We start from the raw sequence: 25,639 nt of genomic DNA on the forward strand, positions 1-25,639 counted from the left end.
TCAATTAATTGGGCATGCAAATAAAAAAGCTAGAAAAAGAACAAATTAAAACTCCCCAGTTAAATACTAAATTAGAAATCCTGAAAATCAAAGGACAGATTAATAAAATTGGAAGTAAGGAAACTATAGAATTTATCAATAAAATTAAAAGTTGGCTATATGAAAAAATCGACAAAATAGATAAACCTTTGGTTAATTTGATTAAAAAAAGATTGAAGGAACAACAAAAAAAAATCTCTGCAAATTTGACTAGCAGGCAGTTATGCCATCATTTAAGTCATTGATTAAACAATATTGAATGTCCCTTCTGAGCCTACTTCCCTTATAGATTCTTAGGTCATTGGATCCTACCTATCTTTTCTCTGAATCCCTTTGTCAGTTTTCCCAAAGTTTAGTATGCATCAAAATATCCCATTTTTCATCTCTATCATAAATTCTAAGATGTAATGACCATTTGTCCCTCCCACCCCCAAAATATCTTTACTTGAGCTATCTGCTTCTCCCCGTTAATCAGGATCAGGTTGAGAATGAGGAGTTTTCCTTTCCCAGGAGAGACCAGAAAGTGAGGGGAGGATATAAGGTATCTTATGGCAGTCAGAGACTTTCTAGGGAATTCATTGGCAGGAAGTCACTGGATAAGCATTTTGGCTCCAAGCTACAAATAAACCTGGATATTAACAGCAGCAAGTCAAGCAGCTAAGACAAGAAAGTCAAGGGTTTGAAGCTATTAAGAAAAAAGAGGATCCCTGTTCAAAAACATAATAGTGAAAATTTAGTATTTCTTTAAATCTTAGTCTGCCCATTCACCTTTTGTATACCTGTTGCCTTTTTTAATACTGTTATCCTTTCCTTCTTAAATAAATAGTTCTGTTTTTGAAAAGGGTAATTAGGTGGAAAAGTTTATCTTGCTCAATTCAGGTTTTTAAGGGCATATCCAAATATGACTTCTTACCTGATTGCAGAATACTCTAATTGCAGTTAAAGTACCAGATGGATACTATGAGTGCTAGATTTGGGAATATATATATGGGGAGAGAGAGAGAGAGAGAGAGAGAGAGAGAGAGAGAGAGAGAGAGAGAGAGAGAGAGAGAGAGATTAAAGTGGTATAAATACTGTGGGGAAAAAATGTTGTAAGATAGGGCTGAAAAGGTAAGAGGTGGGAATTGTTTAATTATGAAAGACAGAAGTGAGACTCTTGCTATTTACCATCTTCCTTCCTCCAGTTGATTAACCATGCACCCAGACACAGCAGTATTTCCTGAAGAGCTCTAGTATTGATGGCAAACTAATTTGACCACCAACATTTAAAAAACTATATATATATGGTACACCACAAACCACACATTAGAGCTGAATGGAATGTCAACGCATCTAGCATAGCCCCTTATTTTACAGTTGAGGAAATAGAATCCCAGGGAGATAGGGCGATGGTCACACAAGGTCACACAGCTGGTTAGTGGAAGAGCCAAGACAGGAACTCCCAAGTTGCAATTCAACATTCTTTCTTTCACCCCACACATTAGGCCATTATTTTTCTAAGAGACTTTGAAGTGCCATTACAGTTCTGTTATTATATATAGCCTCCTCTAACTCATCTCCCACCTTGCTACACAGAAACACATACACACACACACACCCACCACCAACAACAACCTCAGAGAAAAAGACACTTTAATGTACAGTGGTTTTGAAAATGGAACTGCTTTCTGAAAGGTGTCAATTTGCTAGATGGCAGTGTCATCACACCAGATGAGAAACATACAGGATCTTCACAACATGCAAAGAAATGCACACATTTTCATTTTCCTTACATAACATTCATTTTAATGCTACTCCCAGTTCTTTCACTACATGTGAGCATTTGGTTGTTTTTCTGTCTTTAGTCTCTTCAAAGCCAAGGCTGAATTACACATTCTGCTCCACTGCTGAAGTGGGAACTGTAGCCAGACCCTGCACAGGGTTCTGAGTCTTACATAATGGCAGTGCAGACAGAGGCACAATTTTAAGTAGGATTCAGGAGCTTACGTTAACTTCAGGTAGGTTCCAGTTTCTGTGACTCCCCTTGGAACATAACTTCAGTCTCCTCTTTGAAACATCCTTCCAATTTCAGCATAAACCATTTTCCATTGCTTATTCCCTGGCAGCAGTAAAGCCTTTCTTTATTTCCCTCCTCAAGTCCTGGGGCCCCTTGAATGAAGCTGCTTCAAATTGGGAGCAGCCTATTGAGTCCAAGATACTGCCTATCCCTCTCAGAACAAACATCCTTTCAATGCAGATTTCGGAAATAATTTCAAAGTGCAAGTACTCATTTTATTAATTAAATGTGCTGCAGCTGGTGTCTTCTATATCTTAAATAACATTTTTCTGCCTTGTCATAATAGCATTTTAAATTCTTTAACGGTTAATTCCAAACTGATTTTCATACCCTAATTTAATACATTGAGATTATAACTACACTATAAAAATATGCTATGACATATATAAACATCTGTTTATTTCATTTTCATGTGGATATCTTCATCTGGAAAAGAGTTAGATTTTTCATTAGTCTGTAATAGATCTGAGAATACTCTTGGCAAAATGCTTCCTAAAAAAATTCCGATCCAAATATATTTTTGTGCCATCCAAAAGTCTCAATTTTTATGGATTTGACATGAAGCCATATGAGAGGTGAAAGTTTGTTCTCAGACACAAAATTTCTATTCAGACGGATTTATATCCAGATGACCTACATTTCCAATAAAGACTCAGCATATCCGTCCTTAGAGAGGTCTTTTTTTTCCTATATATTTCTTTTCATTTTAAAGTTCAGCTGTTAATGATTTGTGAAACTGTAACTTTTCACACTCAGCCTGAAATATGGCTGAAAGAATTTTGGTCAAATATACCAGAATGGAAAATGTCAAGGGAAAAAAAAGAATCTTTTCATCAAAATTATGCGTCACTGACATCAGAGGGCTTTGTATTTTACTTTGCAAATATTCTAGTAGTTAGAGAAGCCAGCCAAGCCCATATGTTAGTCCATAGTGATAGATTTGCTATTCTTCAGCAAAACAATTATTCTGACTAAACACCTCTTTAGAAATCTGCTAAATATTACAGATATTTTGCTGAACAGCAGGCTGCTCCTCTCCGAAGTAGAACCAGCTATAGTTTTCCTCCAAGGAGCACAGTTTAAGCTGGTAGTCTTGGAAACCCTTTCTGCACAAATAGAAATACTTCTAAAAAAACACAAACAACAAAGCAGTCGAATGTTCTCTAAAGCACAAACTGCCCTTCTCATCACTATACCCCTTTTTCTATAAATAACTGGCAATGCTACTTCTCAACGTGTCTTTAAATCTCCCTTTAATTATCTTTGACCTTTCCATATCTCGGCAGTTTATAAGTGGCTGTAGACTAGGCGAGGCAAAGTTGTTCCAAAGTGTTCATATATTAACACATATAATTAGCAGTGCATTCATTCATTACCTCACTTCTGGTATCTTGTGTTTTTTGCAGGCAATAAAGCCTTTCACTTTTGGCTTTTAGTAATCATGCAACATTCAAGTGTAGAATTGTAGTTGAGCCCAAATTCTAAGCTGCCTTTCAGAAGCAAATTCAGAGCTTGCCCCAACTAAAATGCTCCACGGAGTTCTCCCTGCAGCCAAAACCCAAGACGTTCAAACAGTGGTGGCTGGCCTAGACAGCAGGTGAAGACTAAAGGGGAGAGAATAGAGTTGGTAAAACATTGGGGATAGTAAAACACAGATGGGTTTGGGGGCAGGAAAGCATAAAGGAACACTAATAGAGACTATTAATGAAGAACAGAAAAAAGACAGAAAATAAGGGAGTCGGGTGGGTGGGTGGGTGGGTGGAGAAGAGGCAGGTCTTCCTTACCCCCACTCTTGCTTTTAAAAGAAAACTATACAATTTAGTATCATTGTTGTTGTTGTTTTATCAGAAATAAAGTTATTTTAAGGAGGCAAGGGGGAGATAGGATTTGTATCTTTCTCTTGGTGCTAGAGATTAGGGTTGTACAACCTTGGGTTCCCAAGGAATCTAGGAAGGAAGGAAATTTTCTTCACCTGACCCCAGAACACCCCTCTTCCTTACCAGCTGGACTTGACTCCTCTTGCACTTAATCCTGTATGTGGCACACTTCCTGTTGTATATGTAGGACAGAGAAGGGCAGGAGGAGACTTCCTATTCTCAGTTCCACTGAATTCTTTCAACTTTAACTGCCCTGCACAACCTCACAAATGCCTTGTTTATTACACTCTTTTCAAGCCATTACAGTGGGGGTTTCCCCCCTCAACATAGATTCTTTTCAGGCTGTTTGCTCAGCTATAGGGGTAGGGGTAGGGGTGGGGGGAGAAATCACAGGAACAGAGGGGAGAAAAAAAGAAGCTTTTAACACTAGTGGGCTCCATTCATAAAGCAACCCTTCCTAGAAGTGTCAAGCAGAAAGATAGATCTCAGTGAGCACCAGGAGGTGGAAGGATTCTGAGAAGAAATCATAGACTTAGATGAGGAAACCGAGTCCCAGATAGATAAAGTGGGGGCAGCTAGATGGCGCAGTGGATAGAGCTCAGGAGGACCTGAGTTCAAATCCGGCCTTAGACACTTAACACTTACGAGCTGTGTGACCCTGGGCAAGTCACTTAACCCCAATTGCCTCACTAAAAAACAAACAAACAAACAGATAAAGTGATTTGATGAATGTCATAAATGTAGTAGTTGACAGAGACATTTAGGTCTTCAGTCTCTGAATTTGGTTATCTTTTCACTAAATCAATACAGAGGAAGGTTCACAGAGGACTCACTGGAAATGAAGCCAAAGAGAATAATGACTAGGGGAGAGAAAGACAATTCACTGTGGAGGTCAGATAGCAGAAAACCATGCTGAGGTGGCTTTGCTTCTGATCCACCATCCACTGATCCTGGGGGTCCCTTGTGATTCAGTTCCACAGACCAAGCAGCTAAGTGGGGGGTGGGGCAGGGGGGAGGAAGGGAGAAAGAAGGGAACGGTTGTTCACCCTACTGAGAGAAACATAAGAGCTACAGGTCACAGAGGCAGTGGTGATAGTCTGGGTTTCAAGGATGCTGGAAGGGAGTGAAGGGTAAGAAGCAGGTCCACCTGTGTCCCCTGAAATGCTAGCATCTGGAACACGGCTCTGGTGGCCTGGTTTTAGTTCTGGCTCTATCTACAATTAGTAAATACGGTATAGTTTAACTGCCTCACTGTAACATAGTTTTGAAAAGGCAGTGTTTGGAAGCTGTCCGTCAGAAGACTTCCTCCATCCATTTCTCCTTGCTGTTTTGTGGTTTGGATTTATAGAGCCGTTGGCCTTTGCTCTTAATTTTCTTCAGTGATTTAATGAACAGGAAGAGAGTTCTTGCTGAACTTGACATTAAGGGCAATCACTTTGTGACTTCTGATGTTTGAAATGAGCATCATTACTTTAAAAAAAAAATGTGGGTATTTCTGGATCAGTCATCTCAAAGTTCAGTTTGAGGAACAATGTATGATTCCTGAAAAAGTCACTTAATCTGAAGAGAGCTCTAGTTTTTACAATGGTACTTTCTGGCTAAAGGAAATCCTTCAATTTTTATTAGTCTGGATCAACTTCAAAATCACTTCATTTGTTAATTGTGGTTATCTTAAAATCTAGTCAAAGGGGGCTAGGTGCTTAGAAGGTGTTTGGTATAGAGAAAAGTCAAGTGGACAGATGTAATCGCACAAAAGTCATATAGTTAATTAACAAAGAAAAGATTCTCCTACAGACTGCATTCATAGCTCTGGCTAGCCTCTTTATATGTGTATGCCATTGACCACTGGGAGCACAATGGGAACTGGGTGAGAGAAAATGAATGGATCAGTTCACACCATGCATCATGTTAAAAAAACAGATCTCTAAGTATATTCCTTTTACAAATAGGGAAGTATTATAAAAAAGAACACTGGATTTGGCATCAAGTGGATTTGGGTTTGAATCACATCTCTTCAGAAGCAACGCTTCCCCTTTTGACTGAATGAAAGGAGAAACTTTTTTCATAATTTGAGCTATCCAAAACTGGACTAAGCTAAGCAGCGGCTAAATGACTACTTAGCAGAACTTGTGAGAATGACAGAATGATAGGACTAGATGACCCTGAAACCCCCTTCCAACTATGACTCCATGACACCTGGGGAACATGGGTATTTCATAAAGTCCCTGTGTCTCAACTTCTTTATCTATTAAATGAAGGAAATGGGGCCGCTAGGTGGTGCAGTGGATAGAGCACTGATCCTGGAGTCGGGAGGATCTGAATTCAAATCTGGCTGTGTGAACCTGGGCAAGTCACTTAACCCCTACTGCCTCCCCTACAAAAAAAAATTAAAAAGAAATGAAGGGGGTTAGATTAGATGATTTCTAAGGTGCATTCCAGTTCTAAATCCTATGATAAATCTTACTGCTGGTAAATCAGCAGTCATATATACAAAGGATAGTACTTGCATATATATTTTTTAAAAGATTGAGGGTATCTCTTGATCAAGCCATGTACTAATAAAATCCTTCACAGTTCTTTCCTGCCTACACTTGAAAAACAGAATTAATATTATAATGCAACATTTCCCCATTTCCCCTATTCCTATCCTTCTCAACTTTTACCTCAAATGCTTATTGTTGAGTAGCCCTTAATTCTAATAGAGCAGATAATGAAAGCATTCAAGGAGTTGTAGAATCAGAATTAGTTACTTGTTTTCCTTAGCGAATGCTAGCAGGCATGCCTGTGTAAATGCTAAGCCGTGGTTTAGACAGAATGCCTAAGTGCCTGACTTCTGACATTAATGTGGCTTAAAGTAACATGTAGGGGCAGCCGGGTGGCGCAGTGGATAGAGCGCCAGCCCTGAATTCAGGAGGACCTGAGTTAAAATCTGGCCTCAAACCCTTGATACTAGCTGTGTGACCCTGGGCAAGTCACTTAACCTCAATTGCCTCACAAAAAAAAAAAAAAAGCCAAATAAAGTAACATGTAGAATGCTTCCATTTTGAAATAAGTTAATAATAGGCACTCCTTAGGATCATACCTTTCAGAATTATTTGACTTGGTGCTCAAAATGTGGCCACTGAACTTGATGGAATATTTTGCCTCTGACAAAATAAGGTTAATACCATATTGATGACCTGAATAATTCCTACATATGTCAGTACTTAGAGATGAATGGTTAAGTAGATCCTTTGATATCTCATCCAATTCTACTGCTCTTTTGCTATATAGCATTAGTTTGTTTGGGTGTTTTACTTTTTTCAGTCTATGCAACTTGAGACTTTGTAGTAGACATTGCTTAATAGAGAATTAGTGTAAACTATTCATTTTAGTAAATGACCAGTTCTTGATCTTATCTGTCACTGTTAGGTCTGATGTTTGTCAATATCATATTATTAATAATAGCACTTCATATGATTTCTTTGAGTACCAAATCAAAGTGCTATATAAACGTTAGCTAATGTTATTACTATTATCATTATTAGATGCTACAGTAGGTTGTCATTAATTCATGGTCTGATTGATACCAGTTATGATTTTATTTTTAATGTTCTAAAATCTGTGCAGCATCTATGCTTACTTGTGTTCTCTTTTCTATGGAAAAAGGGACTCAAAGTTACGCTTTCAGTTCAGGATTTTGGTTGACCCAACAATTTGCTAAATAGAAAATATCTCATTTTTTGTACTTGGAGTCACACTTTTCATCCTTGGTTTTCCATAACTGAAAAAAAAAAAGTTTATTTGAAAGAATAGCATGTATAGGATGTAATAATGAATGAATCTTCCTCTTTGTATTTGATTTTCTTCATAGCGTAGGAATTTGCCAGATTCTCAAAAAAGGGGACAGAAAAGCTATAGATTTGACTGGCTGTTAATTGTCTGGGAAAGGGCTACTTACTGGGTAGCAGCTGAGCCTGCAGAGGCAGCCCACCGAGAATATCCACGTGGGAGAGGTTGGTTAACCCTGGTATAAATATTGGAGAAGGGGAGGCACACCAGCCCCTAGAAACGGCTCAGCCACTACACCCCATGCAACTGTTCAGAGTGGCCACTATTTTCTCCCATCCAGCACTATTGCCCGTGGCTCCTGACTGTTGCTTTGCATTTTGCTCCCATGCTCTGGGCTGGATTGGAAAAGCTTTCCTTTTGCCTGTCTCCACTAGCACTCTATAATGACAAGGGGTGCAATGAGTATCATAGAACTGCTGTCATCACTGATCAAACATACTCTGGTCCCTACAATAAGTCCACTTCAGATAGGCATAATCATAAAGCATTTCTTGGTAGAGAGGACAAAGAACCACACAGGAAATAAAAATTAAATGCTCCTTTTTAGCCTTGAGAACACTAGGTACATTGGGCAAAGTATGCTTAGGGTATCCATAAAATAAAACTTCCTTTTGCCATAATTTTTAGATCAGCAAAATGGGACTAGTAATGTTATACTGCAAAGATCTAGATAAAACTGTCATATATAGTACTCTGGACATGAACATACAAAGTTTTAAATTGCTACTCGTTTAAAGAGGTGGCACAAAGAAAACCTTGACTGTTAAGTTGAGAGATCCAGCTAATGCTTTGGCTAAGAATGCATAATGAAATAAATCACTGATGAGATATCCAGGTTGCTTTTGTGGTCTAGATTTAATTAATCACATTTTAAAATAGGCAATAAATATTTTTTTTAATTCTATACAGGCTCTTAAAAAAAGTATACACATTGTTAGGGTTTGGGATTTATTGCTTGAATAAATGATGCTGATTGGTAAAGTAGGGGTTCCAGCCTCAAAGACATACTTATTTCTGATAAATGTGTATATTTCTGGCCTGCGCTAATGAATTCAGGTTGTATCCTGATGCTTTGGTCTCATAGTTAACCACAAAATGATAAAATATTTTCAGCAATCGCTTAATTATTAATCTATTGGATCAGAGAAGTAAGGATTAATTAATTATATATATTCATATGTATATCTAATGTATATGTATATCTAATTAGCTGTGGTTAAGAAAGCCTCATGATAAAAGCACCAGGAAAATATCAAGGACTTTCAAAAGAAGAAGAAAACAACAACAGAATATCAAATTAATACTACTGAAAATCTCATTTAAGATAAAATATGAATTTATATTTGTTCTTAAAATTTTACAGTCTAATGGACTGAAGGAGGTCACTCGAAAAATATAAGCTAAAGATACAATTTTCCATAGAAAAAAAGTTGTGGAATCCCACAAGAAAAGAAAAAAAAAAGCCCTGTCCTTTCACTTTTACCTTGTTCTTTGGCAGCAAGGCCTAATTCCAATATTCTGTGGCTAATCCAGTTTCATAATATTGTACAGTTCAAAGAGACATGAGACCATTTAATCAAAACCCTTAATTCTATAGATCAGTAAATTCAGGCTCAGAAAGTTTCAGTGACTTGCCCAAGGTCACAGAGTAGTTGAGAAAGACTTTACTCTCCCTTTGAGCACTAGGGGGACAGCATTGTCATGTCTTATAAAAATCTAGTGGAAGAAAAAAGCAATCAAAGGGTCATGGCTTTCATGAAACCTTAAAGGTGACCTAGTCAACCCTGTCATTTTATAGATGGCAAGATAGAAGGGGAAAAAAGATATAAAGTGACTTGCTCAAGGTACCAAAAGCTAAATCCGTGGATTTGTACTCCAAAGCCAGTAGTATTTCAACTATAACGCTTGTGTTCTCAAATCTGCAGTAGGTAAGAATCAGACGGTTCTTCACTATACTACATCTGTATTCACGTACAGTTTACCCTTAGAAATTGTCTTTCATGTCAATAGACACTAGTCAGACTTTATCACTGCCAGACTCTTAAAAGAAAATTGAAATTTTCAGAAGAGCCCAGATTCAAAATGTAACTTTAAAGATTTTTTTTTTAATTACCTCCCAGGGGGCAGCTAGGTGATGCAGTGGATAAAGCACTGGTCCTAGATTCAGAAGGACCTGAGTTCAAAGCCGGCCTCAGGCACTTGACACTTAATAGCTGTGTGACCTTGGGCAAGTCATTTAACCCTCATTGCCCTGCAAAACAAAGCAAAACAAAAAACTCCTGAATAAAACTTAAAAAAAACCCAACCCTTCCCGATCTATATAGAGAATTGTTAACTTGAGCTTCCAGATGTTCAGAACTGTTGTAATTGATCTTAGTAACCAAAAGATGGATTTTTGAAAAGAAAGTGACCAGTAAGAAAAACAAAGAATTACATGTTTTTAAAGAAAGGGAAAAACAAACCCCTTTCTGAATAGGAAGTGGTCAAACTGGTAATCTAATATTTTAAATTCAAAACACTTCTGACACTTTTTTTTTTAAGGAAAGATGGCAGATTTATAGGTTGTTAGGCACAACTTCAATTACAGTGGCAAAATTTTTTAATATATTACCAAAGGAATGGTGTGTGAAAATTCTGGAAAGAGAAGGGATGTACTCAGTGATATCAAGCATGTTTTCATAAAAAACAGTTATCCCAAACTACACTTCCATTTTTTACAGGATACATGTCAAGGTCTTTTTGAATACTGATATTATCTTGTAATGTGTAGATGAGTAGATCAAGAGAATGTCAGAAACATAATATAGCTAGATTTCAAAAAAGAACTTGGCAAATTTTCTCATGCTATGCTTGAGAGCAAGATGGAGAAAAGTAGGCTAGATGATAATAGTTATATGTATTGATTAAATGAACCCAAAAAATAGTCATTGATTGACTAAGGTCAAAATGAAGGGAGATAGATCTTTGCTGGAAGGTTCCTGGAATCTGTCGTTAGCCCTTTCTGTTCAATATTTTTATCGATGACTTGGATGAAGGCACAGATGGCATACTTGTCAAATTTACAGATGGCAGGTATTAATTAATTCCAAGAAGAGAACAATGGCTAGAAAAAATGGACTGAATCTAATAAAATTAAACTTTATTAATAGTAGCATATGTAAAATTCTGTACTTCAGTTCAAATAACCAATTTCATGTTTGGATAACAGTTTCTATGAAAGGTTTCTGGATTTTGGTAGGCTTCAAGTTAAAGAGTAATCAATGGCCCTGGAGTCAGGAGGACCTGAGTTCAAATCTGGCCTCAGACACTTAACACTTACTAGCTGTGTGACCCTGGGCAAGTCACTTAACCCCAATTGCCTCACTAAAAAAAAAAAGTAATCAACAGATTCATATGGAAGTAGCTAACATTTATGTATCATTTTAAAGTTTGCAAAATGCTTTATATGCTTTTTTCCCCACTTGATCCTAGAAACATCCTTTTGAGGCAGGTGATGCTATTATGCAAATGAGGAAACCGAAGTTCAGAGAAATTATTTGTCTAGGGTCACACAGTAAGTGTCAGAGGCCAGATTCAAAACTAGGTCCTCCTGACTCTTGATCTAGCACTCTTCCCACCACAAGATATTCTTCTAGTCTGCCCTAAGAAGGCACAGTGTCCGAAATCATTTTCTGCCCTGGTCATGCAACAATATAGAACACTCTTCAACTCCAAGTGCCATATTTTAGGAAGAGGTGTTGTGTGTGTCCAAAGAAAGATGGCCAGCAAGGTGAGGGGACTAGACAGCATATCATACTGAGGGAACTCAGGTATGCTTTGTTGTCGATCACTCATTCTTCAGTCATGTCCAACTCTTCAGGCCCCCATTTGGGATTTTCTTGGTTTGTTAACTTGAGCTTCCAGATGTTCAGAACTGTTGTAATTGATCTTAGTAACCAAAAAATGGATCATCCTTCTCCAGCATGCTTAACCTAGAGAAAAGACAACCTAAGCAGGGGTGTGAAGGGATTATAACATATCTTCAAGTGTTTGACAGTCTTGTCACATGAAAAAACTAGACTTGTTCAGCTTGGCTACAGGGTTCAATTAAGAGCCATGCATAGAAATCACAGAGTCCTAGCTTGATCTGAGGAAAAAATTCTCCTTGAGTAGAGGTTTCCAAGTGGCATCTAGATGGCCACTTGATAGTAATTGGATAGAGGAGGTTCTTAGTCAGGTATAGGTCGAACCAGATGGGCTATACAGATCTTCCAACCAGATTCTGCTACATAATAAACATATTCTGCATAAGAAATACAATTTCCCCAAACAATAAGAAAGTGGTTGTGCTACTTTAGCCAGTCTTAGGAAAACAAAGAAAATAACAACTCACTTTTTTGTAGCATTCTGAGGTTTGCAAAGTGCTTTCCTCACAGCCATGTGAAGTTAGTAGGAAAAGCATTATTATCTTCATTTTGTAGTTAAGAAAACTGAGGCTCAAAGAGGAGAAGCATGTTCTGGGTTACAGAGTCAGCAGGTGGCAGGGCCAAGATTCAGACTTTAATAATTCCTAACTTCAAATTCAGAACTTTTTACAACGACTGTGCCTCAGGTTAAGTAAATACAGTATATGGCAACCCGAACTTCCAGTTCAGGCAATTTAGATGGTTATTATTCATTTTTAAAAGAATGTTTTGTTATACAAGTATTTGCCATAGCCTGACTTTACATAACATGCTTTCAAAGAGCATTTAAAGTATGATCCAGTTTCAGTTCAACTTTTCAAGATGTCTACTATATAAATCAAGACTCTACCCATAAAATCTTAATTTATTCTGAGTAGGATATTATGTTCAATGCTTTGACATAATAATTTAATAAGTATTACTTGATGGCTATCTTTGCATATAAATTTAAAAGTTTAACTGTTTCTGTATGGTAGATTTATGAATTGGGATCTATCATTAATCTGATGAATCAAGGTCAAATGCATTAAAAAGCTGGCACATCATCCATCTACTCTTTGGCAGGAAGGACCAGAATTATTAAGGTATCTCAATGAGTGGAATGAGTGGAATGACTGGCATTTCCTAAAACTGTAAAGATTGTCATCACAGACCTTTAGAGCCAGAGGGGATCTTATAGGTTCACCTAATCTAATCTCTACCTATAGCTTAAACCCCAGCCATAGTAATGAAACAATTCATTCAGCCTTTACTTAAACATCTTTCTCAAGGGGGAAATCCAGAGCCCATGGGGGATCTCATTTTCAGACAGCTCTCATTTTCAAGAAGATGTTCCTTTCACTGTGCTAGAATCTCTCTCCTGATAACTTTTGCCTGTCCTAGGTCCTGCTTTTGCCTTCCTTGGCCAAATTGAACAAATCTACTCCCTTCTCCAATTCTTCTGATATTTAAAGACTCTCATAACTAAAGATTGTCATCATTTCCTTCCCCTGCCCCCCCCCAATCAAGTCTTTTCTTTAGGTCAGATATCCCCAGGACCTTTCAGGAGTATTTTAATAGTAATGGTTTTCAATTCTCAGACTATCCTGGCTGCTTCCTCTGGATTCTTTCTAGCTTCTTGTATGCCCTTCCTGGAAGGGATATCCAAAGTTGCACATGACAGTACCCTCTAGGTGGTCTGACAAGGGCAGGGTCCAGTGATACTATCACCTCCTCTTGTCTGAATACAATACTTATATTAAAAATGGTGTTGTAACTTTTGACCACCAGGTCACACTGCTGATTCCTACAAAGCTTGCAGTCCACTAGAATGCCCAGGTCTTTTCCCTCTGAATTGCTTTCAGTTTATATCCTCCATGCTCATTCTGTATGTCTGCAGTTGAAATGCTTTTTTAAAAAAATTTTACCAAAGTTCAGCACTTTATATTTAACTCTTGCACTGGCCCTGGAATCAGGAGGACCTGAATTCAAATCCAGCTTCAGACACTTGACATTTACTAGCTGTGTGACCCTGGGCAAGTCACTTAACCCTACTTGCCTCACCAAAAAGAGAAAAAAGAAAGAAACTAAATAAATATATTTACCTCTCTCATTTTGTTATCTTCAACCTACCATTCTAACTGGTCAGGATCTTTTTATATCCTGATTCTGTCATAATGTGTTAGCTAACTACACAACTTTTGTGTCATCTGAAAATATGATTCACATTCCATTTATACCTTAATTTAAGTCATATATAAAAATCATAAATCAAAGAGCTAAATCAAAGAACCTTAGATTACCCAACTAATCAACATTGTTCAGGTCTAGTTGATCGGTTTAAAACCCGCCCGATGATACTATATTTCTTGTCACACAGGTATCATGAATGCTAGTCTGAAATCCGGCTATACTATATATAAGGTGCACATGTATACATACACACACACACACACACACACACCATTCCTTTTATAATCTGTTCTGAAATTTTACCAACAATCATCACCATGTTCATTGGCCTAAAGTCTGAGGTAATTTACCTACTAAACTTTTGAGTTTTTTTTTAATTAAGATAGCATTTGCTCATCTGCAACAGTCCTGAGGTACCTGTTGTGTTACCCATATATTCCTCAAAGATTATTGACAGTTCAGCAATCACATCAGTAAGTTTGTTCAGTACTCAGAGATATAATTTATAGCAGGTGACTTGACTTCACTGAAGGCAGCTAAGCATTCTCTTAGCATCCTCTTACTTACTTTGGTTTTCATTTATGAATTTGACCATTTTTGTTCTGTCCTTCCTAGTCTGAAGATAGTTTCTCCTTGATAAAGCAAAGAGGTAAAATTGGAGTTAAGAATTTCTCTCTTCTCTTCATCATGTTATTGTCCCATCTATATGGATAAGTACCATGTTAAATAATTAAAAGAACTGTCCTAGGAGTTACTCCCAGCATCTCCTGCAACTGGAAAAGAGATAAATAGTCAGAGCATGGAAGGAAAACTTCCCTGTGGTAATGAAGACAACCCCTTGAAGAGAACAGGAACAGCTTCATGCTTACAAAACTCTGGCCTGTGTGACAAGTTAGACCAAGGAAGATTGTCACAAGTTCTATGACTTGCTTTGAAAATGATAGACTCATACGTGTAAATGCTGTCTTTGAATTTCTTGGTGATCACAAAAAAGAGAACCATCCTCAATGAACATAGTAAACTGAAAATGGGTCCTTTTGAAAAAATTTTCTGGGGACTTAGATTTCAAACCATCACTTGAGACAAAAGTTGAGCTCTTCTCATACATGTATGGAGTTTTATTTCAAGCAGGCAATTGTCCAGACTGGTGTAATACTAGTCAAAGCCCTGCCACAAACTAAACTCAGAGCACAAAATTAGACAGGTGTGGGGCGGCTAGGTGGCGCAGTGGATAGAGCACCGGCCCTGGAGTCAGGAGTACCTGAGTTCAAATCCGGCCTCAGACACTTAACATTTACTAGCTGTGTGACCCTGAGCAAGTCACTTAACTTATCACTTAAAAAAAAAAAAAGAACTTTAAAAAAAAATTAGACAGATGACAGAAGGAAGATCCACAATGCCTCACAGGGCCAGAATGGGGGGGGGGTGAAGGAGGGGGAATCAGGAGGAATACTTGTTGACACCCAGATATGGAAATCCACCTCAAGTTAAAAAAGTGGTCCCCATTTAAAATGGACCACCTTGTATCTTGGCCTTTTGTTCAGTGCTAGGAAAGAAATATGCAACCATGCAACCAACAATATACAATGAACAAATGGTTCTAAATATGAAGACAGTTATTTCTCCCTTACATGTCAGAGACAAGTAATAGTTAAGAGACTTCAATAGTCCAGGATGTTGTTTTGATTTATTTCACTATCCATATAATTCAGACAGTGTAGCCTGGGGCCTGGAGTGAGAATGGCATGGATGAGTCTAGTAAATAAATGCTTTGTACTTATGTGCAATGCTGACTTACAGTCTAATTAAAGGTGGGTGGTCTTGCATATTTCTTTGTTAAACCCAGAACCCAAAAGTTGTTTTAGGTCCTTTGAGTAACTAAACACTTTGTTATGGATTTCTTTTAGGGTACATGCTGAAAATACCTTTGTTGTGATCTGCCCATTGCTATGTTTTCTGCAGAATGCTTTCTCTCCAGGTGTATCAGGAGTTCTGTTATTATAGCTCACGTTTTATCCCATTTGGCCTTTTCTTTTCATCATATAGGCCTGATTATAAATCAATTCTAAAAGGAAAACATTTTTTCAAGAATCACAACATTATATGGCAAGATATTTACCTCATAGGGATTATCAAGAGGCTCTTAGTAGTTTAAAATAAAATGTTAAAGGTATATGATTTAACACATTGGAACACAAACTGCTTAAGAAGTGTTGCAGCTAAATGAAGAAACTAAACAATTAACATACAATAACTGTATGCCCAGATGTAAATATATAGTTAAAATCTACCAATGTGGAGGATATGGGTAGTGTTCCAGTTTTTTTTTTTTTTAAGGATATGCACTATATCTTTGCTTTTCCAAATACAGATCTAAGAGTACACAGCTAAACAAAGAGTGCAATTTCCCCCCAAAACTAAAGTCCTAGTGATCATATCAAAAGAAGATGATAACAGTTGAAATTGATAAAAGAAGCAAACTTACCATCTCAAGATGTAGCTTTCCATTAATAGCTGTCTATAGGCAGCTTCAGCAGAGTTCTTTCCTTGCTTCTCCTTTCTGTAAACTCAAGATGCCACTGAATGATATTGTGTTCCATTAAGGAACACTTGTATTTACTTACCGTAATATTATTTGGGGGTACTAAAACTATGCTTTTACAAAATATGGGCTGTATTCACTTAAAGGGAAACTACCTGAAGGAATTCAAGGTTCTTAGACTCATAAAATGTGCTGGAAGGGAATGGCTCATTGACTGGATAAATAATCTTCCACTCTGCAGGAAGACCCTTACTATATAAAGAATTTATAAAAGATATTTCTGGGGGTAGCTAGGTGGCGCAGTGGATAAAGCACCGGCCCTGGATTCAGGAGGACCTGAGTTCAAATCTGACCTCAGACACTTGACACTTACCAGCTGTGTGACCCTGGGCAAGTCACTTAACCCTCATTGCCCTGGGGAATAAAAGGGGAAAAAAAAAAGATATTTCCTAAACAAAAACTTTGGGACTTTAAATAAATAAATCATTGGCTGAAATATGACACACAGTAAACCACTTTGGCAGGAATAGCTGGAAGCTCGGATTTCTAAAACAAAATATCTCTAAAGACAGCTATATATAATAGACTAAATATAAAGGGTGCGTCTAGGATATATCTCCCTTTCCATTGACCTTGAATCATAGGATTTTAAAACTATAAGGGACCTTAGAGGTCAAGAGTTTTGCATTAAATTTTCAGTTTCCATGTATTTTTTAAAATGTTTCAATTAATTTAGAACAAATTTCAATTATTAGAAAATTATGTTTTTCATTTAAACACAAGACTTTAAAATTCACAAAGTGATTTATACTATATATTTGGTCACAATTTGTTTCTATTAAAATACATCTCCAATTTTATCATGGTAATCAGTGAATGAATGTTAGTCAACTTAGGAAAAAGAATTCGACTTCTCTCATATATACATGTATGTATGCTATATATGTATATGCATATGAATACACATATACAAGTTCTCTGAATATCATGGATAGTAGGCAGATATGAATTTGTGATGAATTGGGTATACAGAAAAAAGATCTGGGTCACTTTAAAAAGGAATGGGATCGGTGGATAGAGCACCAGCCCTGGAGTCAGGAGGACCTGAGTTCAAATCCGGCCTCAGTCACTTGACACTTACTAGCTGTGTGACCCTGGGCAAGTCACTTAACCCCAATTGCCTCACCAAAAAAAGGGGGGGGAAGGGGATCAGAAAACAATGCATGTATCACCTAACCCATTATAAGACTGCTAGGTGGTACAGTGGATAGAGTGTTGGACCTGGAATCAGGAATACTTCAGCTGAAATCCTGCCTCAGACACTTCCTGGCTGCTTGACCTTGGGCAAGTCTCTAAACCTCTTTCAGACTCAGTTTCCTCATCTGCAAAATGAGGGGATTGGATTTGATAGGCTCCAAGGTCCCTTCCAGCTCAAAATCTATGATTCTGTGATCCCTTGTGTGGACATGCCATAATGCTGAAAAGGAAAACAAACTTGTAGAAAATATGGGGCCAGGGGCGGGGGGACACAAATTTTATTTGCATTGAAAGTGGCATTCTTCATAGTGATCTAATTATCAAAAGTAGTGTGCCATGTAGCCACTTTGCTGCAGAATTAAGGGTGGTTTTGTGTATTCATTATATTCATACCCAGTTCTAAGAAGCTGATGAAAATCCCATAGAATTGACTCCATTTTGACAAGCCCCATGCATGAATTTGCAGTTTTATTTTTTAGTTTTCACAAAAGGATATCTAACAGTGATTTTTTTCCCCTTTAACAGATAATACTGAAATAATCAGCAGAAATGGAATGGAATGCCAAGAAACCGCATTGAGAATAACAAAACATTGTTACTGTACATACTATCCTGTTTCCTCCTCGATAGAATTGCCACAAACTGCATGCTAAATAAAAATGTAGTTCTTCTGGACAGATCACAAACTCTAAGAAGCTAGTGCTGCTATATCATATATGAGTATTAAATATGGTATGCTTAGTATATTCCAACCTAAAATAGTTAACTACCTGATGCCAGCTGTGATGTTTAAAGACATAAAGGGTAAAGTTTACTTTCAAAAGTTCTCTAAACATGGTTTTCTGTCCTAGGAATATTGTCTTATCTCCATAACTATAGCTGATGCAGAAAGCCCAACCAATTTCTTCTTTTCAGACTCAGAACATTTCAAATTTAGCAATAATCAGTTTGCATTGGTTCCAACCTGTCCCAAGTGCAGGTTAAATTCTCAGTCGAATTATTAACGTTTCCTTTGCCCACTTAATCAAAGGGTAAGTGTTCACTTCTCAGTGAGATGATGCTGCAGCAAAGAAAGAAGTGAAGTAAAACTAAGACCTGTCCTACAGGTCTCAAATTCTAATGGAAAATCCAAGGACAAGCACAAGTTCTGGGGATGCATCAAAGCATAGTGTTTGGCTTGCCTGGAGATGTTGTGTTGAATCATGGGATTCTAGAATAAGAGAAATAGATTAAAAGAAACAAAAACTTTGCACGGTATGAGCTTCATACCCCCAACCAACAAAGTCTTGAAGGTATTATTTTACAAATATATTTTTAATGTTGTTTTATAAGAGAGACTTTGCAGAAGTGCCTAAATTTTGCCAGACTTCATCCAGCTTGAAGGAGAGGAGGCCAATGCCAACAACCTAATCTAAGTGATTAGTCTTTCAAACTCACCATCCGGTTGCCTGTCACAGAATAACACTTTGAAACTAAAGATGTATGTAGTAAAATAAAGAAGCTGTAGGTGAGGAGATCTGTATAATATTCTAATTTAAGTAAATCTGAGGTTAGTCACTTAAAATCTGACTGTGACTTTAATCTAAATTACTATGTAAACAAACAACGAAAAAAGTAGATAGTTTCACTTTTAAAAATCCATTACTGTTTTACATTTTAAAAGTTGAATTAAAGGGTTGTAACTGACTACAGCATGGAAAAAAATAGTTCTTTTAATCTTTTCACCTTAAAGCATATTTTATGTCTCAAAAATATAAAAAAACCTTTAATACAAGTACATACATATTATATATACACATACATATATACTATATATGGATGAAACAGATTTTAATGTTGTTTACTTTTTTAAATACTTGGTTGATCTTCAAGGTTATAGCGATACAATTAAATTTTGTTCAGAAAGTTTGTTTTGAAATTTATTTTAAGCACTATTGTACCAAATATTTCATATTTCACATTTTATATGTTGCACACGTCCGATACAATACCTACATAGTCTTTAAATTATTGTTTCAAAAACAAAACAGCTGTAATAAATGAATATGATGTGTAATTGTTTAAAACATCCCTTTATTTTGTGAGCATATTAGTGATTGCAGTATTTTGACTTAAACTTTTCAGATTGAATGTAAAATATTTTAAATGTTGGCATCACTGCCAATTCTGAAAACTAGAGACACTAACTGTGTCATGATTTGTCTCAAAAAAAGATCTGCCATTTTAACTCATGTTGCTCAGAGTCTAATTCCTATCTATTTATATTTAAGTCATAAATCTGATCACCCTAAGAAGAGAAAAATCACAATCTAAGTGTAATCTAACATAGTGCTTGTACTGTTACATTTGTTTTAATTTGTGGGAAAATATTGTATCTAAACTTTTATTACTTTGGTAGTTTTACCATTATATACTATTAGTATTTGTAATTTTTCTCAACTCTAACAATGTAGTTATGCTACAACTTGCCTATAGCATTCAAAGTTGTTTTTGTTCATTTTTTTAATACTTGTTCATTTAGATTCCTTGAAAACTTAGTACACATAACTAAAAGGTAAATTATGAGCATCACTGAAATATTTTTGTAGACTACTTGTTATAACATTGTCTTTCATGTTATTGTTTCATAATTTTGATTTTTTAAAATAACTATTACACAACTATTTTCAGCCCTTTAAGATAAACCATCAAAAAGCATCACATATACACCTCCCAAGAAATAGAAAAGACTGTATTTTTAATAAGATATCCATTTTCCAGAATTTGTGACTATATTATGCAAAAGGACCATAAGGATACCATTAACAGTAAGGAGGAGGCAAGGTAATTACATAGATGTACAAATATATGTACAACAGATTTTGCTTTTTATTTATTTATAATGTAATTTTATAGAATAATTCTGGGATTTGAGAGGATCTAAAACTATTTTTCTGTATAAATATTATTTGCCAAAAGTTTGTTTATATTCAGAAGAGTCTGATTATGATGAATAAATCTTAAATGCTTTGTTTAATCACAAAAACAAAATCACCAGAATCCAAGATGAGAAAATATCAGTTCAGAAAATGCTGTGGTTAAGAGACTGGATCTCCACTTATTTTGAGAACAGCATTTCATTATTGGTTTTCAGTCATTTAACAGCACTTCACCACAACATTCACCTCAATCACTCCACTGACAACACTTCTACTAAATCTTTCAGTAACACTTACCGAAAGCCCTCATTCATTACCTTTCCATGTAAACAGAAGTCTAATTTGTATCAATTCTATGTTTCAGTTGTAATATTGAGTTCACTCACCCAATGTGCAACCAATGAAATAAAAGAAGCATTTAAAAAGGATATTATAGTCATTCTTCCTTTCTGTGCTGAGACAAATTGACCAAATTCAACCGAGTAAAACTTTGGGTATCCCCAGCCAAGGGTGGTGGACAACCCTAATGCATGCCATACTGTTAGGGTCTTCAACAATTCAACAAATAACAATGCGAAAGGCATTTTTTCTGTGTGGAGGTGGGTGGGCTGCAGGTAGGCATGGTATGTCCATGTGTACATATCTATTTTAAATTTTAAAAGGTACATTTTGGATGAGTTTTGGTGTGTTTTTTTAAGTTATGAATCATCCAACTAATAAATGACAATTTGTTAAGTGCTTACAAAGGGCCAGGCAATTGAGTTTAAAAAGACAAAGATGGAACATTCCTTACCCTTGTGGAAATTTATTTTGATTTGGGGACCCTACCTCCAGGCTGAGATTAGAAAGCCTTAGGCACTCAGGGTCTCCCCCCTCCTCCTCGGCTTCAGCTGAGTGGGAAAGCCCCGTGGGCTGTGCAGGACGCCAGGTCAGGCAGCTGGGGGGGGGGGGGGGAAGCCCCCAGCTCCGACCTGAGCGGAGCTATCTGAAGGATCTGGATAGCCTGTGCTGAGGCACGTGAAACTTGGAGCGCACCCCCCCCCCACCAGCCGCAGCCCTGGCTAGCAGATTAGCTTGGTCATTGGGGGTGAAGGAAGCCCCGAGATTTGAGTGGAGAGAAGAAAAGGTATATATAGACCTGGGAGTTAGCTAGAGAAAGGAGGGAGACTTGGAGACAGACTGGGGGGGCGGGGAGAAGGGAGAAAGGCTGACTAGCGCAAGGGAAAGGCTGACTAGAGCAAGGGAAGCTGACTACGGGGGACGGACTAGAAAAAGAAGGAGCCAGGACGGACTAGATAGAGAGACAAGATTAAGGAGAGAACGGCTGACTAGAGCGAGGAAGGAGACGGATAGAGGAGATGGACTAGAGGAAGGACTAGGAGAGAGGCTGACTAGAGGGGAGCCGGGACAAGGACAGAGGAGAGTTCGGTTCGGAAAAGGAGAGACTGGGCTGACGAGGTTACGGGCCTTAATACAAACCAGGGAAAGTGTAACTTGCCCTGAGGCTGGAGGCGGCTAAGGCCCTTATTGTATTCAAGAAGTTCAAAGAGCAGCAGGTGGGAAAGAGAGACGAAAGAGATGCAAGAGACTCAGTGGAAAGAGACCACAAGAAAGCAGTCAGGTTGTACACATTATTTCCCTGTATTCCTAATTTGAAATAGTATCTCATAAATAAACTCTAGTTTGATTATTTAGTTAAGAGCCTTCTTAATCTTTAGTCTATCAGTTTGGGAGCAGTGTGGTGGAACTTTATAAACGGCCCACATTAAATTAACGAAGTCAGATAGCCAGTTAGTCAAAAGTCCCCAGATTAGTCCTCCAGTTGGATTAGCCCCCCAAATTGACCCTAGTCATTTAAAAATATTTTTACACCCTCAAGGCATGTTGCTGGGAAGTCAACATGTCTATATACAAAATAAAGATAGGGTAATTTTAGGAGGGAGGGACTAGCATCTACAGGACAGCAGGACAAGCTACATGTAGAAATCTGCATAGAGCTTTCAGATGTTTAAGGACATTCCTTACAGGAGCCCACGAATAAGGCAGGATTAAAAATAAATGAGCAGGGCAGCTAGGTGGCGCAGTGGATAGAGCACCGGCCCTGGAGTCAGGAGGACCTGAGTTCAAATCTGGCCCCAGACACTTAACACTTACTAGCTGTGTGACCCTGGGCAAGTCACTTCACCCTAATTGCCTCACTAAAAAAAAAAATAAATAAATAAATGAGGATGGGGCAGCTAGGTGGCACAGTGGATAGAGCACCAGCCCTGGAGTCAGGAGTACCTGAGTTCAAATGCGGCCTCAGACACTTAACACTAGCTCTGTGACCCTGGGCAAGTCACTTAACCCCAATTGCCTCACTTAAAAAAAAAATGAGGCCAGGTTTGGTGATGCACACTGGTCCTCCCCACTCTGTTCTTGGTATGGGTGAAGAACTTGATCTCTGGAGCTCTGAGCTTCAATGGACTAAGCCAGAGTGCCAGTCAAGGATCCTGGGCTGATCATGAGTGTGCTCAGATTAGGAGTAACTAACTGCTTTTCAGCCAGGATGACATGTGGAGACTCAGTCTTTAAAAACATTAAATTCAATAGGGAAATTCCATTTCTTATAGCTGTCAGCATATTGCTTGGGAGCAGAAACAGGACTACTAGGAGTATCACAGATACTCTATCATGCATAGGTGAATAAATGGTTTCTTTTTCAAAGCAATTCCTACAGGAATATCCAGAGATAAAAAATATTTTTTGATAAACAACTCTGATTATTTGAAAAGTCAGATATATGTATATGGGTCAATCATAATGAATAAAATAAGTTTTACGCTTTCATAATTGCTTTTTCCAAGTATAATTACTGGAATGAGACTAAATTCAAGATAATGTACTTAACTAGTTGATATCTGAGATGAAAATTTATCGTAAATGATATCTTAAATTTGTAAAGGCTTCTTTAATGAAATGGGGCAGCTAGGTGGTGATAAGAATAGAGTACTGGGTCCAGAATCAGGAAGACTCATTTTCCTGAGTTCAAACCTAGCCTTAGATACTAGCTCTGTGACCTTGGGCAAGTCACTTAACCTCAATTCTCATCTGTAAAATGAGTTGGAGAAGGAAGTAGCAAACCACTTCAGTATTTGTGCACCAAAAAAAAAAAAACAAACCCAGAACCAAAAATGGGGTCATGAAGAGCCAGACACAACTGAAAAACAAGATCTCTAACTCTAAAATAATCTTTATCAACAGACTGGCATTATTTGGCTGCACATCAAAATCAAAAGAAAAAAAATTAAAGGTTAAAATGATTTCTTTCTCTTAGTGTGAAATTGAATTAGGTAAAACTATCACTGAGCTTAATGGCATTTTTGTCTGTAACAAAAGGCCAAAGAAAATTGTAACTGATATTTTAACACTGTCATAACTACTTAAAGAATATAGTTTTGTTATTAGCCTAGATACTTATGCAATTTCAATTTATTTCATGAAAGGCCCAGCTGCTTCAGCAAAGGCAATGACATATTTTGATATTCTGGAGAAAATAAAAATAACTCGTCCTCTGTTAACATACTTCCTTACACACATCCCTTCATCTCTGACATTGTCCACTGCCCTAACAAGTTCTTTACCCTGGTCCCAGAGCTTTCCCCCACCCAGCCCCTTCCACCTAATCTCCAGAGGAATGATATTAACCATACAAAGTGAACATTAGAATTGACTTCCCTCTTTGTAATGGTGGCTTGGATAAATGTTTATCCTGAAAGGTTTCCCTTGGTAAATTGTTCAAAGTATGCTAATCTTTAATCAACCACATTATTATTTTGAGTCATCCATAAGAACAACTTTTGGGTCAAGAGACTCTTAACATTGTTCTAGATAAAACTCCAGAAAACAAGATAAAGAGGCAGGAATTCATCTGAGTTTATTACATTGTTGTTGTGTCTGAGTCTTTGTGTCCCTGTTTGGGATTTCCTTGGAAGAGATACTAGAGTGGTTGGCCATTTCCTTCTCCAGCTCATTTTACAGATGAGGAAACTGAGGTAAAGTAACTTACCCAAGGTCACACAGCTAGTTAGTATCTGAGGTCAGACTTGAACTCACAAAAATGTTTCTTACTGACTCTAAGCCCAGCAGTCTCTACTTTGCCATCAAGCTGCCCCATTTATTACATAGGTCATAGATTTAAAGCTATGTGACATTCTAGTCTGGGCCTCCCTCCTCTTACAGATGATATAGTTAAGTGATTTGCCCAAGGTCACACAAGTAATAGGAATACCTTGAATTCAAATCTGTGCTCTGAATCCAAATGCACTCTACCATGCTGCCACTCTCATAATTTCTCAGTCTCTGGAAGAATACCTTAGCCTTTTTTTTCAAGGATCCTTTAACTGAGTCACTTTGAAAGTGTTTTATGTGAAATATGAGCACCACAAGGATGAGGTATCGATTAATTACTATCCACAAAGCTATTGGAAATTGTAAAGTTCTGAGCACTATTACTTATCATTTAGAACCAGGCCTACTTCCTTATCAGGACAATGGGCAACAGAATTTTTTACTCTTTTCTCCAATTCAATTCAAATCAGCAAACACTTATTAAGTCCTACTAAGCATCCTCTCTCCCCCAGAATAGTCTGTCTTTCTACCTAGTATTATCTGTAGCCTCAATTGTTCCCTGTGATCAGATAAAGTGAAGTCAATTAACTTTGCCCCATACAGTACAATATTAAGTAGATATATAGCCTTCTACAGCATAGAGAAGCATAGCTCAAGAGACCAGCCAAAAAGCAACTCCCAAGACCGATGATGCTCACCTGGTTGAGGGTCTAAATTGAAAGATATACTTTAACTCATACTTTTCCCAAGGTAATTCAAATATAATTATCCTCTATGTGTGTGCAAGCACAGTCACACATGTATGCATGTTTATGAGATGAATTATGGAAAAAGGTTGTATCAATGAAGGAGAGTTAAATATACCATCCCTAGTGGGTAAATCTAAGATTGTA

The 25,639-nt window shown here is 37.4% G+C and overlaps 1 protein-coding gene across 12 annotated transcripts in view; it reads left to right on the forward strand.

Annotated features, from left to right (window-relative positions):
• Positions 1-21,064, forward strand: part of MBNL2 (muscleblind like splicing regulator 2) — a 201,897-nt gene extending 180,833 nt beyond the window's left edge. For 6 of the 12 annotated variants that reach the window (XM_043996340.1, XM_043996339.1, XM_043996344.1 and 3 more), the window contains one exon: positions 18,244-21,064. In XM_043996340.1, the coding sequence (XP_043852275.1) occupies positions 18,244-18,258 (15 nt within the window). In that variant the 3' untranslated portion in view covers positions 18,259-21,064. The remainder of the gene's footprint in view (positions 1-18,243) is intronic. The other 6 variants (XM_043996335.1, XM_043996337.1, XM_043996346.1 and 3 more) reach the window with 1 other exon arrangement.
• The last annotated feature ends 4,575 nt before the right edge of the window (positions 21,065-25,639 follow it).

The sequence above is a fragment of the Dromiciops gliroides genome, chromosome 3 (genome assembly GCF_019393635.1).
Source record: "Dromiciops gliroides isolate mDroGli1 chromosome 3, mDroGli1.pri, whole genome shotgun sequence".
Lineage (NCBI taxonomy): Eukaryota > Metazoa > Chordata > Mammalia > Microbiotheria > Microbiotheriidae > Dromiciops > Dromiciops gliroides.